This window comes from Mobula birostris, chromosome 28 (genome assembly GCF_030028105.1).
Source record: "Mobula birostris isolate sMobBir1 chromosome 28, sMobBir1.hap1, whole genome shotgun sequence".
Lineage (NCBI taxonomy): Eukaryota > Metazoa > Chordata > Chondrichthyes > Myliobatiformes > Myliobatidae > Mobula > Mobula birostris.
Genome location: NC_092397.1, coordinates 28,862,519 through 28,878,329, shown reverse-complemented (window position 1 = coordinate 28,878,329; position 15,811 = coordinate 28,862,519). Strand labels below are relative to the sequence as shown.

Below are 15,811 nucleotides of genomic sequence, written 5' to 3'. Positions count from 1 at the left end.
ACAAGGAGGAGGATAACCTTCTTCATAATGTGGTGGTGAGGGGGTTACAGACCACGAGCTCAGATGGGAACTTTGGTCATCGTGGAATCTGTGTGAACCTGACTGTAGACATTGAACTTTTCCAAATGATTTGTTATTTCTTGATAGATTATCAACTCCAGTACCTGAAGTGAAGTTAACAGGACTACAGTTACCTGCTTTTTATCTTCCACCCTTCTTCAGCAATGGTTTTCAACTCCACTGGGACCTTTCTGTAACAGTGAGTTTTGACAGACTTCAATGTCTCTACTTTCTCTACAGACTTCCTGTGAAACCCTCCAGTGCAGGTCGTTGGGACCTGGTAATGTTTGCTTTTAGCCCCATTAGTTTCTCCCTTGTGATGCCAATTGTTATACATTATGACACAATGTTGAAATGTCACCGTTAGATATCTGTGCGATGTTTGCTGTGTCCCACTGTGAACACTAATGCAAATTACTGAGTTAACTTCTCTGCGTGTTCCTTGTTACTTTTAGCTTTTCACTGATTCCTAGAAAATCTCTGATTCTCTTGTGCACCACCAGCGCCTCTTTGTATGTTCTTTGATTTAATATTTCCTTGAATGCCTTTGACCACACCTCAGGATCTTGAGGCCACTCCTACCAATGTTGTCTTTCCCTCCCCCTTTCACCATCATTGTCCCTACATATAAAGTTCCTATGAAAATTTACAGCATTGAATCTCAGTGGATTGAATTTGGCTTTTTTTGAAACCAATCAATGGAAGAAGAATCTTTTGTGTCAAAGGGAAAACAAATCTCTACAAAATGCTCTCAACTAATTACAAATCTAAAACACAAAATAATTGTCTGTTTAAGTATTCACCCCCTTTAATATGACACACCAAATCATCTCTGGTGCAGCCAATTAGTTTTTGAAGTTACATGATCAGTTAAATGGAGATGACCGTGTGCAGTCAAGGTGTTTCAATTGATTGTAGTAATAGTACCCCTGTAAGTAGAAGGTTGAATTGCTGGTGAGTCAGTATCCTGGGAGAAACTACACCGTGAAGACAAATCAACACTCCGAGCTGCTCTGCAAACAGGTAATTGAAAAACACAAGCCAGGAGATGGATACAAGAACATTTCCAAGTCACTGAATGCCCTTGGAGTACAGTTAAGTCACTCATCCAGAAGTGGGAAGAATATGGCACAGCTGTAAATCTACCAAGAGCAGACTATCCTCAAAAACTGAGTGGCCATGCAAGAAGGGGCCAGTGGGGGAGGCCACCAAGAGACCTATGATAACTCTAGAGGAGTTACAAGCTTCAGTGGTGGGAGAGATTGTGCATACATCAACTGTTGCCCGGGTGTTTCACCAGTCGCAGCTTTACGGGAGAGTGGCAGAGAAAAAGCCAGTGTTGAAAAATGCTCTGATGAAATCTTCCCTGGAGTTTCCCAGAATTGTTGGGGACTCTGAAGTTAGTTGGAAGAAGATTCTATGGTCTGATGAAAACAAAATTGAACCTTTTGACCATCACAAACACTAAGTTTGGAGTAAGCCAAACACCGCACAACATCAAAAACACACCATCCCTACCGTGAAGTATGGTGGAGGCTGCATCATCCTGTGGGTATGCTTCACTGCAGCAGGCCCTGAAAGGCACGTAAAGGTAGAGGGTAAAATGAATGCAGCAAAATACAGGGAAATCCTGGAGGAAAACCAAATTCAGTCTTCAAGAGAACTGCGACTTAGGAGAAAATTAATTTTCCAGCATGACAATGACCACAAGCATAAAACCAAAGCTGCAAAGGAATGCCTTAAAACAACAAAGTTAATGTCCTGGAGTGGCTTTGTGAGAGTTCAGACCTCAATCCAATTGAGAATTTGTGGCTGGACTTGAAAAGAAGTGTTCGCTCACTAACCCATGCATTCTGACAGAGCTTCTGCAGTTTTGTAAAGAAGAATGTGGAAAAATTGCAGTGTTCAGATGTGCAAAGCTGATAGACACCTATCGACACAGACTCAACTGTAAATACTGCCAAAGGTGCATCAACTAATTACGGATTTGAAGGAGGTAAATACTAAGGCAATGAATTATTTTGTTTCATATTTACAATTAATTTAGATCTGTTTTCACTTTGACACCATAGTCTTTTCTGTTGATCAGTGTCAAAAAAGCCAAATTAAATCCATTGCAAAACAATAAAACCTAATAACTTACATTTTGCCAATTCCATGTGGAACATTGAATATAGTGGAATGTCGAAGTCCCAGTCTCTGTAACCATGTCCCTGCAATTACTGTTAGATCAAACATATTCATCAGTACACAATATGGAACAGATGGCAACCTGCCCTTCGTCTCACAATATCTGCGCCAATCATAATAATGATCAGACTTTATTAAGTACTGTGGAGGTCTCACTGGAGTATTGTGAGCAGTTTTGGGCTCTTCATCTTAGGAAGGATGAGCTGAAACTCGATGGGTTTCAAAGGAGGTTCTCCAGATTGATTCCAGGATGAAACATCTTGTCGTATGAAGAGTGTTTGATGGCTCTGGGCCTGTATTCACTGGAATTTTTGAACAATGAGGGGTGGCCCAATTGAAACCTATCGAATGGTGAAAGGCAGTGATAAAGTGGATGTGCAGAAGATGGGAGTGTCTAATATCAAGACACAGCCTCGGAATAGAGGAGCATCCTTGTAGAATGTGGAGATGAGGAATTTCTTTAGCCAGAGAGTGGTTCATCTGTGGAATTCATTGCCACAGGGAGCTGTTAAGCCAGGACTTTATGTATATTTAAGGCAGAGGTTGATAGATTCTTGATTGGTCAGAGTATGAAGGGATACAGGGGAAAGGCAGGAGACTGGGGCTGAAAGGAAAAATGGATCAGCCACAATGAAATGTCGGAGCAGACGACGGGCCAAATGGTTGAATTCTGCTCCTATATCTTAGCCTGTGTCACTTCCTGAGAAACCTCAATCAAATTTATCAAGCGTGATCTGCCCACACAAAACCATGTTGATTGTCCCTAAGCAGGCCATGCCTTTCCAAATGTGCATAAATCCTGTGCCTCAATATCCTCCCCAGTAGCTTCTCTACCACTGAAATGAGGCTGCCTTGCCTATAGGTTCCTGGATTCTTGTTATTTCCCTTCTTGATCAAAGCTGCAATATTTCTGACACTCTAGTCCTGTGGGACCTCACATGTTGTGATCGAGGACACATAGATCCTTGTCAAATCACCGGCAATCTGCTCACTTGTTTCTTTCACTGTTGTAGGATATTTGCCTTCAGGCCCTGGAGTCTTAGCCATCTTATTGCTTTTCAGACGTCCCAGCACAACCTGCTCCTTAATCTCAAAATGTCTCTGCACATTCGCATGCCTCATTCTGTTTTCATTGCCATTCAATTCCTTCACTTCAGTAAATACTGACACAACATACTCATTCAGTACCGCAGCCACTTGATCTGACTTCAACCACATCATTCCTCCTTTAATCTTGAGTCGACATTTCTATTCTCTGGTTATCCTCGTCTTATTAATACAAATCACAAGGCCTTGGGATCATCTTTGGTCCTACATTACAAGGACAGTTTGTGGCCCCTTTTGGCCTTTCCTATCACCTGCTTTAGCATTTCCCTGCTACCTTTATATTCCAAAGGTACCCAGTCTGACTTTAGCTTTACAAACTTTCCAAAACCTTTTGACTAAATTTAGGATCTCTCTGCTTGTCTAAAGATCCCTTACTTACCATCCTTCTCCTCACTCCTCACCGGAACATGCTGATCCTGAACTCAGAGTTGCTGGTCTTTAAACAACTCCCACACATCAGATGTGGACTTGTCTGACAGTGGCTGCTCCCAATCAATGTCCTTTGGCTCCTGTCTTCCTCCGTCCTGACTTGTCCTCCTGCAAATTAGTACCTTCATACAAGATCTACTTTTATTTTTACTTGTAACTAAGAAAAAAGAAACTTGTGATCACTGTTCCCAAATGTTCACTGACTCTCAACTGTCACCTGGCCTGGCTCATTCCCAACTGTTCTCACCTCTGGTTGGGCCCTGTACATAATGTTTCAAACACCTCTCAGATTCACTGAAGAAATCTGGCGCATTTAAGAATTAAGCAAGTTCCAGTTAATCTAGAGAAGATAATGTCCTCCCACTGGTTGTTGCGGGGCCAATACAAACACCCCAACAGTGTAACTGCAGATTGCCTCTGTAAATGAACCTTGCAGTTTGCTGTGACATTCCCAGTGAGGTAACCTCTGCATTTTTAACCCCCCACTCACATGTAAAACAATGAAACCCAGGAATGTTGAGCTGCCAGCCCTGTTCGTCCGATAACATAGTACTCCTAGTGTTGAAATAAACTCATTTCAGCCCATCAGTCCCACCATGTTTATTAGCCTGACATTGGCTCTCGTTCTTTTCAGACTGTGTGTGAGGGAGTTTTGTTTTTCGCTGGAGCGCTTTGTGTCGGATGAATCGTTGGAAATTGGTGGTTGTGGTAAAGTGAAGGTGGAGCTGGACGATGAGAGGCCGCTCTCGGCTCTGTCCGTCACTCTGACTCTGTCTCCTCCCCTCCCCGCCTCTGTCTCTCTGCGCGTTTCTCGGGCAGGTCGGGGCGCTGTGTATAAAAGGAGACAGCAGCAGGCAGTTTGTCAGTGAGCGGCGACCTGAGTGAAGCAGCATCATGTCTGGCAGAGGGAAAGGAGGCAAAGGACTGGGCAAAGGCGGAGCCAAGCGGCACCGTAAAGTGCTCCGTGATAACATCCAGGGCATCACCAAACCGGCCATCCGCCGTCTGGCTCGCCGTGGCGGCGTCAAGCGGATCTCGGGTCTGATCTACGAGGAGACCCGCGGGGTGCTGAAGGTTTTCCTGGAGAATGTGATCCGGGATGCGGTCACCTACACTGAACACGCCAAGCGCAAGACGGTGACTGCCATGGATGTGGTGTACGCTCTGAAACGCCAGGGCCGCACTCTCTATGGCTTCGGCGGCTGAAAAACTCCCACCTCCTCCCGAGCACAAAACAAAGGCTCTTCTAAGAGCCACCCACCGCCTCACAAACGGAGCTGTATCCGCAACCTTTTAATTATTTTTATCGATACATTCAGCTGAGTTACATTTGAAACAGATTAATCGGTTCGGTTTGCAATATTCCTGCGAATCTGCCTTTCCAGTCGGTGATTACTTCAGAACCTCTGAGCGCGTTAAGATCGATCTTCATCCTTTTATCCGTCTCGGACAGGAATCAGTTCACTCGGTTGGAGAAGCGACTCCGTAATTGTGCATTTAAATCTTAACTCAGGGGATTAGATATTAAATGAAACTGAAATTGTATAATGCGTGATAAAACTAACGGTAGATAATTTTTAAAAAAAGTCTTCCAGCACCGTTGCTGGGTGCTCTGAAATTGGCGGGCAATTTGAAATTGATCCTGCGCCAATCACACTGTATTCTGATCCGATGAAGTCCGACCGGCAGTAAATTCCTAGAACTCCTTCTGTACGTGGTGTTAAAGGGCGTTTTTTTCTCTCTCTCTGGAGCTCTGTGTTTCGGACAAACCGTTGGAAATTGCCGGGTGTATTAAAGTGAAGACGGAGCTGGACGATGAGAGGCCGCTCTCGGCTCTGTCCGTCACTCTGACTCTGTCTCCTCCCCTCCCCGCCTCTGTCTCTCTGCGCGTTTCTCGGGCAGGAGTGGTGGCAGAGGATTGGAGGATGGGTCATGTTATCCAGTAACTTAGAATCGAAGGAAAACCAAACACAAGACCATTGTGCAGATGCTGATGGAGGGTCTCGGCCTGAAACGTTGGCTGTTTCCAGTTTCTCATAGATGCTGCCTGGCCTGCTGAGTTCCTCCAGCACTGCGCGTGTATCGCTGCGAGGAAAAGCCTGGGAGCTGAGTCAGGGCTGATAACGTCACTGCCCGGCTCAGCAAATTTATCGATGTCACTAAAGTTGGTGATATCGTGGAGTGTGAAACAATGTAACTAACATTACAACAGGACGGTGATCAATGAGGTCACTGATTTGAGGAATGACAGATAAATGTGAGATGTGCCATTGTCATTGACGAACCAGGGCAGAACTGCCGTGGGGAATGGTCTGTCCCTGGGAGTGCTGTAAAACAGAGATATCGGGGTGCAGATATCGAATTCCTTCAGAGTGTAAACACAGGTAAGCAGGACGGTGAAGAAGCTGTTCGCCACACTCGCATTCATCGGGTAGAGTATCGGCCACTGGACTGTGACGTCACATTACAGCTCTACCAGCCTCGGGGAAACTACTCTCGGAGCACGGAGTACAGTTATAGTTGCCCTGGGATCAGAGGGTGACATTAAACTGGAGAGGGTGCAAAAGGGATTTAACAGGACGCTGCATAGGCCAGGACCTTTCTCACCAGAGTGTATGTGATATTAGAGAGGTGATAAAATAATGGCAGTCATAGATACGGTCAACAGTGAATCTGTTATCTCCAGGTTTATGGAGTTGGAAGCGGGAGATTACAGATATAAAGTGAGAGAGGAAACATTTAAATAGGACCCTGAGGAGCAGGTTTTGTACACAGAATGTGCTGTTTACATGGAACAAACTACCCCAAGTGGTGGTGTAGGTGGGCACAGTTGCAATATCTCTTGGACTGTGGAGAGGGAAGTTTCACAGGGACATGGGCCAAATGCAGGCAACTGACAATAATTTTGTTTGGCCACTTGGTCAGCATGGATGTGTTGGGCTGAAGGACCTGTTTCTGTGCTGCATAACTCAGTGACTATGTCTGCTGCTGTGGCAGAGCGGGAGGGACGGTAACAGTAGTGAGAAGGTTTGGGGGATGTATACAGGAGAGTGAATGGTTGAGGATGTGGCAGGTGGAACAGAATGTGGGGAAATGTGCGATCACCCAGTCTCAGGAACAAACTATCAGAGTCATTTCCACATGAGGATGTTCAGAGGGACCTGGACATTCTTGTAAACAAATCACTTGAGTTTACATGCAGATACAAGTAATGAGAGTGCCTGTACTGTGCTGTACTATTCTATGTTCTATTTATATGGGAGGCAGGGTTTGAGGGTCGGCACAACATTGTGGGCCGAAGGGCCTGTACTGTGCTGTACTATTCTATGTTCTATGTTCAAACAGTATTTTGTCCTGTGATCCACGGGGATTGTACAAGAGAGTACAGAGGTCTCACTGGGATTATATAGGGGCCCTGGTGAGAGCACACCTTGAGTATCGTGTCCAGGTTTGGTCACACTTCCTCAGGAAAGATATCCCTGCAATAGAGGGAGTGCAGTGACTGTTCCCCACACTGACTGGGCTGGTTCCAGGGATGGAAGGTTGGTTATGCGAGAGGAGAGTGAGTGGGCTGGGTCTGCATTCCCTGCTGTTCATGAGAAAACGAGGAAATCTGTTAGATTCTTTCAGGATATGACAGGCAATAGGCAAGGAGGATCTTTCCCCTGAATGAGAACTCCATAACTGAGGAAAATACCCTCAGAATGAGGCGTAAATCACAAACACGAGAGAATCTGCTGATGCTGGAAATCAAACGCAACACATACAAAATGCTGGAAGAACTCAGCAGGACAGGCAGCCTCTATGAAAAAGAGTTAACAGTCGACACTTCGGGCCGAGACACTTCATCAGATCTCAGGGTGAAGATTCTCAGCCCGAAGCATCGACTCGTTACTCTTTCCCATAGATGCTGCCTGGCCTGCTGACTTTCCCCAGCATTTTGTGTCTGTTGCTCAGAATGAGGTGACAAGCATTCAGGATGGAAATGAGATGTTTTGTTAATCAGAGAACAAAGAACTTTTGTATTCCTTATATAAGTAATGTGGAGCCTCAGTTGCTGGGTTGAGTCAAAGCTGAGATCAACAGTCTCTGGGAGAGATTTAGTCACTAAGTGAGTCCATAAGACCATAAGATACAGGAGCAGAATTCGGCCATTTTGCCTGTCGAGCCTTCTCTGGCATTTCATCATCACTGATCAATTTTTCCTCTGAGAGGCAGTCTCCTGCCTTCCATTGTATCCCTTCATGCCCTGACCAATCAAGAATCTATCAATCTCTGCCTATACCCAGTGATTTGGCCTCCACAGCTGCCTGTAGCAAAAAAAATCACAGATTCACCACTCTCTGGCTGAAGAAATTCCTCCTCATTTCCATTCTAAAAGGATGACCCTCTATTTTGAAGCTGTGTGGTCCAGTTTTAGACACACCCATCACAGGAAAAATCCTCTCCACATCCACTCAATCAAGCCCTTTCACTATTTGATAGGTTTCAATTTGGTAACCCTTCTTTCTTCGAAGTTCCAGTGAATACAGGCCCAGAGCCGTGAAACTCTCTTCATTAGGCAAGCCATTTAATCCTGAGTAAAATTCTCCATTTGTGATGTCATGTCAGCACAAAAAAATCTGGATTTCAGAGATGTTTGCATTTTGGAATTATGGACCAATCTGCGCAGCCCTAATCACTAATTTGTACTGCAGTGAACACTGTTAATTTAACCCATGCAATCCCAGGCATACAGATGCAAAATAAAGACAATTCTAAATTGAAAGTCGGAAAGTTGAACCTTACTTGGAGGTAAAGCCTGATTACTAGGCCTCAGAACATTCTACTCCCCAAATGGTCAAAATAAAGCCAAGTAACAAGGTCTAAAATACCCACAACATGCAGAATTACATGCCTCTCGTTACCTTGATCCATGGGATAAACACAAGCAGGCCTGATTAACCCTGGCTGGGTTGTCTGGGCGAGGATGTCTCATGATTAAAGACCCAAAACACCCAATGACCCCAGGTTGCTTTCCTGATGATGTGTCCCTTTGCAACACCCGGTTCATTAAGCCAAGTGGTGTCAGGCCACATTAATGAAGGGAATGGGCCAGATTGAAGTGACTCCACTACATTACCCTATCCACCATAGCCCCACCTATCTCACCATACTAAACTCCACAGCCTTATCTCTCCCAGCCCCACATATACATCCACCAGCCCTACCCTCAAACCTAATTCTGAGGTCCAAGGGGGCACACACCCCAACTAACCCTGGGCACACCCCCACAAACCCGATGACCAGTGTAAGGGGGGGGGGGAAGATGCACTAAAGGCAAGTGTTGGACTTGGTTGATGAAGGCATGGGCCAGATCAAAGTGGCAGCGTTGTGTGACACTGAATCTAGAGTGACGAGATGAAGAAGCACAAGAGGGATGATTCTCCCACTGCCGGCATAATCTGTTTGTTATTTTGATTTTGTTCTGATAGTCTTCTGTCTGTTTGAATATTTTGGTATAATTCATATTTAATATCAGTGTTCCTTGTCAGTGTTGTGTCTCTGATGCAATGTGTCTGTGATGCTGCTACAAATACTTTGTTCCTTTCACCTGTGCATAAATAAACTCGATTTAAACTTTACACTGAAATGTCCAAATCTCTCCTTTACTCTCCTGCAGCCCTATGTCATGAACTAAATGTCCTAGTGTTTAATTTTACAATATTTCATCTGATTTTATTTTCATTCGGCTTTTGAAATTGCGTTTCCCTTTTCAATTTCAGCCCGCAGCCCGGCCTGTCTCTGCCCTTCAGTACTTCCTCCCGCATCAAACGACAGCGGTAAACCCCGCCCATTGGCGCCGCTACCCATCCCCCAGCGTTCCGATTGGTGATTCATTTCTCCAAACAGCCAATAGAAATGCTCAGTATTCCCATCCTCATTAACATACCGCTTTGGGCGCTGCCTATTTAAACCGCGCTCCGAACAGCTTCTGCTTATTATTGTGTTTGAAACCGACGAGGAAATGCCTGATCCAGCGAAACCCGCACCCAAGAAGGGCGCCAAGAAAGCTTTGTCCAAGCCAGCGAGCAAGACTGGCAAGAAGCGCAAGAGGTCGAGGAAGGAGACTTACGCCATCTACATCTACAAAGTGATGAAGCAGGTTCACCCCGACACCGGCATCTCCTCCAAGGCCATGAGCATCATGAATTCATTCGTCAACGATATTTTCGAGCGCATCGCGGGCGAGGCTTCCCGCCTGGCCCATTACAACAAGCGGTCCACCATCAGCTCCCGGGAGATCCAGACCGCCGTGCGCCTGCTGCTGCCCGGGGAGCTGGCCAAGCACGCCGTGTCCGAAGGGACAAAGGCGGTGACCAAGTACACCAGCTCCAAGTGAAGACAAGTTCACTGACAAAACAAACCGGAAAATCAAAGGCTCTTTTAAGAGCCACTCACGGTTTCATTAAAAGAGTTACACGATGTTGAGACATGGAATTGAGGTAAATTTGGAATTGCTCATTCAGAATCTTATTCCCGTTAATCAGAATTTGCTGTCCGCTGCTCAGTATAATCCCAATTTCTCTGTTAATTCCTGCCAACTGCCCAGGCACGGAATCGTTACACACCCCTTTCCCCGTCGCTTCCTCTCGGTCATCAGATTTCTCTGACATGGACGCTAATGTTTCTGGTTTAATTACCGTGGGTTCATTAAGCTTTGTCCCATTTTGGATACTTCTCTTAACCCCATTCCGACGCGAGAGCTGAATACTGTCACGGGTCGTTCAGAGCATTTGTTAAAGCTCCACTTTCTGCCGGGCGACCCGTTGCTAAACTGACTTGAGTTTACACAATGACCGACCGCGAACAGCAGCTGAGAATCGGTTTTATTCCAATCGTTTATCAATTGAAAGATATCGGTGAACTAATTTCTCAGACACCATCGCAATATTAACTACACTTTGTTTAAGTGTGTCGGACTCCAGTAACGGGGGTAAAGAGCCGACAAACAAACCTGTTGTGGTTTAATTTCAGCAACAAAGGCTTTTTTGGCGGTGTTTTGCAAATTTCAGTTTATTTCGGCGGTTAGACGGTATTTTCCGCGCTTTTACAGTTGCTGTCTCTTGATTGGTGAATAAGGCAGCTCTGTGATTGGAGTATTTGCTCTTTCCAATCAGATCAGGCACTGTTTCACCAATCATAAACGTCCCACTACATTCCGCACCCCCCCCCGCCCCGCCTGCATCAGAAGGGTGATTTCCAGAAGCCTGATTTCTAATGGGCAAGACTTCAAATGTATTTCTGATTTATCAAATCTATGTGATGTTATATGTATCAGGAAACCTGATTTGTTACCACATTTAAGTTCTTCCTTCCAGTGTTATATTGTAATTAAGCGTGATAGATTAGTTGGTAGAGGAGGTGGTGTTGCAAGTTTTTTTTAAAGAGAGGGAGAGGGCATAGAGTTGTGGATGTAAATGAAATGTATGAGGCATTTGAAGACACATTTGATTCCACAGGTAGGGGCAATAAAGTGGTATATTATTATAACGTCGACTGTACCTCTTCCTAGAGATGCTGCCTGGCCTGCTGCGTTCACCAGCAACTTTTATGCGTGTTGCTTGAAATTCCAGCATCTGCAGATTTCCTCGTGTTTGTGTGTTATTATAACCATTGTGGAAAGCTCCCGATTGATTTGTTGGAGAGTATATGTAGCTCTAGCTCACTAAGCGTTGTATGGTGTGGGGATTTTAACACATAGTTAGTTCACTGTGGGGTTGTTCTCAGATTGGTGATATTTTGTTTATAGAAGAGTTTCAGATATTTCATATCCTGTTAGTCTTTATGGTGGGAGAGGTACAAGATTTAATGTTCATAATAGTTCTGAAAATGCTGTAAATTTAACTTTAGTTTTGAACATTGGAGTGAGTAGTGGGATGTCATGGGAGATGAAGCATTGGGGAGTGATCATTTTCCTATGTTTATAAGCTTGAGTTTGGATTTATATAGGGGGGCATGAGGCCACTTTTAGGAGGTGGAGCTCTGGTAAAGCAAATTGGGAGAAGTTTGAATGTTTTATGTGCTGAGTGTCTGTCTGGGCTGAATGGTGAGGATGATGTGGATTTCTGCAAAGAAACGTTGTGACATTATTCATCAAATAGTGGTGGCAGAGATTCAATTTAAAAAGTGCAGTAGTGGGAGAAAAGCTGTACCGTGGTGGACGGAGGAGTGTGCAGAGGCAGTTACTGAGAGAAACGTGGCATTTCGGAAAGTTAAGTATCACTCTCCGCGTGATCATATTAAGTGTAACAGGTCACAGGCCGTGGTGAGGAAAGTAATGAAGCTTGTGAAAAAGATTTACTGGAGGTCATATTGTGAAAGTATTGGAAGGACTATTAAACTTGAAGATGTTTGGGGAATGACTAAGAAAATGGGGGTGTGGGATTCATAGGGTTCTGAATATTGATTAAAGAAGGTAATACAATTGTTCCTGAAGGAGAGACGGTTGAGTCCTGGCTTGGTCATTTGCTGCAATTCATAATTAAAATAGGTGGAGAGACTAAACAATGTAGCAATAAGGTTTTACAAGAATACCTTAATGTGTTGGAAACCAGCTGTAGCAATGATAGTATTAGTGATGTAGAGTTTCTTTGTGTGAATTTAAGAAAGCTATTTATAGTACAGGTCAGACGGCTCCAGGAAAGGATGATACATGTTATTGCATGTTTAAACATATGGTCAACAACTCTCTTGAGATAATATTACATTTTTAAAATCATAATTGGAGTTCAGGCCATCTTCTCTCCTCATGGAAAATGGCAATTGTACTGTCTATTCTAAAACCTGGGAAACCCCTGATGGATCCTCCTAGTTATAGACCAATATCACTGACGTCCCATTTGTGTAAACTTACGGAATGGATGGTGATAGTGTGGTTGAATTGTATTTTGGAAAAGGGAGGTGATGTGCTGTTGTTAACAGACTGGATTAATTTGAGGGGCAAGTGCTGGTTCCACGCCACATGTTTCAAAATCAGTCAATGATTTTATGCAGAAAACTCAGCAGCTACTTGAACACAGCAAGCTTCCACAAACAGTGTACTCAATGGAGACGTCAATCCATGGCCTCGTATACTGTCGCAATGAGGCCACACTCAGGTAGGAGGAACAACACCTTGTATTCTATCTGGGCAGCCTCCAATCTGATGGCATGAACAGCGACTTCTTGATCTTCCAGTCATGCCTCCCCTCGCTCATCATTCCCAATCCCCCTTTCCCTCTCATTGCCTGCCCATCGCCTCCCTCTGGTGTTCCTCCCCCCTTTTCTTTCATCCACGGCCTTCTGTTCTCTCCTGTCAGATTCCCCCTTCTCCAGCCCTGTATCTCTTTCACCAAACAACTTCCCAGCTCTTTACTTCATCCTTCCCCCTCCCAGTTCCACCTGTCACTTTGTGTTTCTCTCTCCCCTCCCCACCTTTAAAATTTACTCCTCATTGTTTTTCCTCCAGTCCTGCTGAAGAATCTCGGCCCAAAACGTCAGCTGTACTTTTATCCACAGATGGTGCCTGGCCTGCAGAGTTTCTCCAGCATGTTGTGTGTGTTCCTTGGATTTCCAGCATCTGCAGATTTTCTCCTGTTTATTACACAATGTCAACAAGCATTTTGTATGACAACTGTCACAGTCCCACTCATTTAGAAATGCGGATATGAAACTCAAGGTTCAGCAGATGCTGGGAATAAACTCTGAAGTGACACACACAAAGTACTGCGGGAACTCAGCAGGTCAGGCAGCAGCTAAACAGAGGAATAAACAGTCTAGATAGGATGAAGTGTCTTGGCCCATAATATCAACTATTTATTTGTCTGCACAGATGCTGCTGGGGGGCACTGAGTCCCTCCAGTATTTTGCAAACATAAACCTCTTTTTTCAGTCAATCAGTTTCCAAATGTTGCTGAACTTCCATTTGCAGCCTCATCCTCCTGGTCTGATTCCCTCCTACTCTACGTAAACTCGAGCCTCCATCACATCTGGAGCTCCAAAGCCCTCATTTGTGCTGACCCCTCTTGTTTCTGCTCCACCATTCTGCTGTCGTAATTTAGAGGAGAGTGTTGTATTGCAACAGCCCAGCAATGTGAGGCACAGCCCTTCGAAATCAGTGAAAATGACACAAAACAATGAATAGAGCGGGACAGGAAGATTTTAACAACACAAGATTTCAGCCTTGGTCCAGAGCTGTGAGGGATGAGGAATATTTGGGAGAAAACCACAGTAAATTAATCCTCTGCAGTTTACAGAAAGTCGTGGAGTGAATTCAAGGTAAACCTCTTTATCGCCAGACCGGTGACCAGTTACATCCTGAACATTATAGGGTGAGTTAGTGGTGAACGGCAGGGATGGGGTTGAAAGCTCTGGTGTGCAATAGGAACACAAGCAGGTACCAGCTGGACTGAGTGGCCTCTCGACTGTTCATTATCGGTGTAACAGGGAGGAAGCACCTGAGATACAGGATTTGAAATGGAATTGATGTATTTGTCTATGACAGATCCACAATATTAAACATCAGTGTATTTTAAGATGGTGGGATGAACCCCCTCAATGCTCAGTAACCAGGGTTCAGTCCTGGGTCTGATGAGCAGCCACAAGATCTGTGGAATCTGACATTAACAGTCCCATATACAGCTTATTATAACTTCCTCCCTGATGTGAAGTTGCTGGTGTTTCAGCAGGTGGGATGACTTGAGTAAATTTCTTTGCTGACTCAGGACAGAAGTGTGTCCTCTATGAATTGTAAACTCACTGGAGCCTCACACGGTGGGTGAACTGAATGAATCTCCTCCCACACTTGGAACAGGTGTGAAGCTATACTGAGAGACAGAGACAACAGAGCCAAGTCTAGCTGCTCACCGGTGTGAACTGGCTGGTGTTGTAATAGCTCATGTGACTGAATGAATCCCGTCCGCCATGGAGCAGGTGAATGGCCTCTCCCCGTGTGAACTTGCTGGTGTATCTGCAGGTGCAGTGGCCTGGTGAATCCCTTCCAAAATGAGAGGCGGTGAACGCCAACTCACTGGTATCAACTCTATGGCCATTTATCAGGTCAGTCCATGGACAAGTCCACGTATTGGGACTCTGGTGTGCTGTCTTCTCAACCATCTCCCCCTTCATATTCAGTGACTGGTAGCATTCAAATGCTGGGGAACCGACAGACACAGCAGAAGTGACACGCTGTTGCATTTGAGATTCTCAGACAGAAATTCTTTGCCTTTTCTGCCTGTAAAATGTTTGCAAAGATGATCAACAGGTGAAAGAGAATATATCTCAGCTGAGATTATTTTGGTTTTCATGTTGATGTCTGATGTCACACTGTTACAGTGAGGCTGAACACTGTGCGGAGGAACAACACTTCTAACTGGGCATAGTTCAGGCATAAGGACACAACATCAAATTCTCTGTTTTCCTCTCTGCCCATCAAGCTGTGACTTGGCTCAGTGTGTCTCTCTCCATTACTATAGCTTCACATTCTGGGTATCTCCCACAGACCTACTAAGCACACAATACAAACAGAGCTGCTTTGTGAGAGTTTCTGCTGATCGTGACCCTGCTGGCATTTGACTGTAGTAAACTCAGAGTCAGCAATGCCATTAACCCTCAAGAGAATGTGATCAGGTTTTCTTGGTGCAGATTGACACTGCGGTATTCTTGCAGTGTGAAGGCTTTTACAAATAAAATGGCATGAGGCATTTTCTGTTTCAGGAAAACCATAACAACTCATTTATTGTCCTCCAAATACAGAAACATAAAGCACAGTTTAAAAAAAAAACTTCACATACTTACATCATAACAGCAGTCCAGCTTCGAAAAGAGAAACACAACAGAATGTCAGTGGTCATTAATTACGCACATTTCCAGCCATGACATTACCCTACAGCGACCCCACCCCCCACTGGATCCTCTTACTGCTCCCCCTCTGTGATCTTTAGAGTAGTTTACTTCCTTTTAGTGACACTTGCAAGATAATACAGAGAAACACATAAAGTTCTCT

The 15,811-nt window shown here is 44.7% G+C and overlaps 2 protein-coding genes across 2 annotated transcripts; both read left to right on the top strand.

Moving 5' to 3' along the window:
* Positions 1–4,680: 4,680 nt before the first annotated feature.
* On the top strand, positions 4,681–4,992 carry LOC140189196 (histone H4). The gene has a single exon (XM_072245889.1). It carries the CDS (start codon positions 4,681–4,683, stop codon positions 4,990–4,992), a length of 312 nt encoding a protein of 103 aa, XP_072101990.1.
* A 4,801-nt stretch (positions 4,993–9,793) lies between these two features.
* Positions 9,794–10,641, top strand: LOC140188863 (histone H2B-like). The gene has a single exon (XM_072245523.1). It carries the CDS (start codon positions 9,794–9,796, stop codon positions 10,166–10,168), a length of 375 nt encoding a protein of 124 aa, XP_072101624.1. The 3' UTR covers positions 10,169–10,641.
* The last annotated feature ends 5,170 nt before the right edge of the window (positions 10,642–15,811 follow it).

Bases quoted from the DNA above. Each gene is read 5' to 3' on its own strand.
- LOC140189196 (XM_072245889.1), top strand. From the start codon at position 4,681: ATGTCTGGCAGAGGGAAAGGAGGCAAAGGACTGGGCAAAGGCGGAGCC.
- LOC140188863 (XM_072245523.1), top strand. From the start codon at position 9,794: ATGCCTGATCCAGCGAAACCCGCACCCAAGAAGGGCGCCAAGAAAGCT.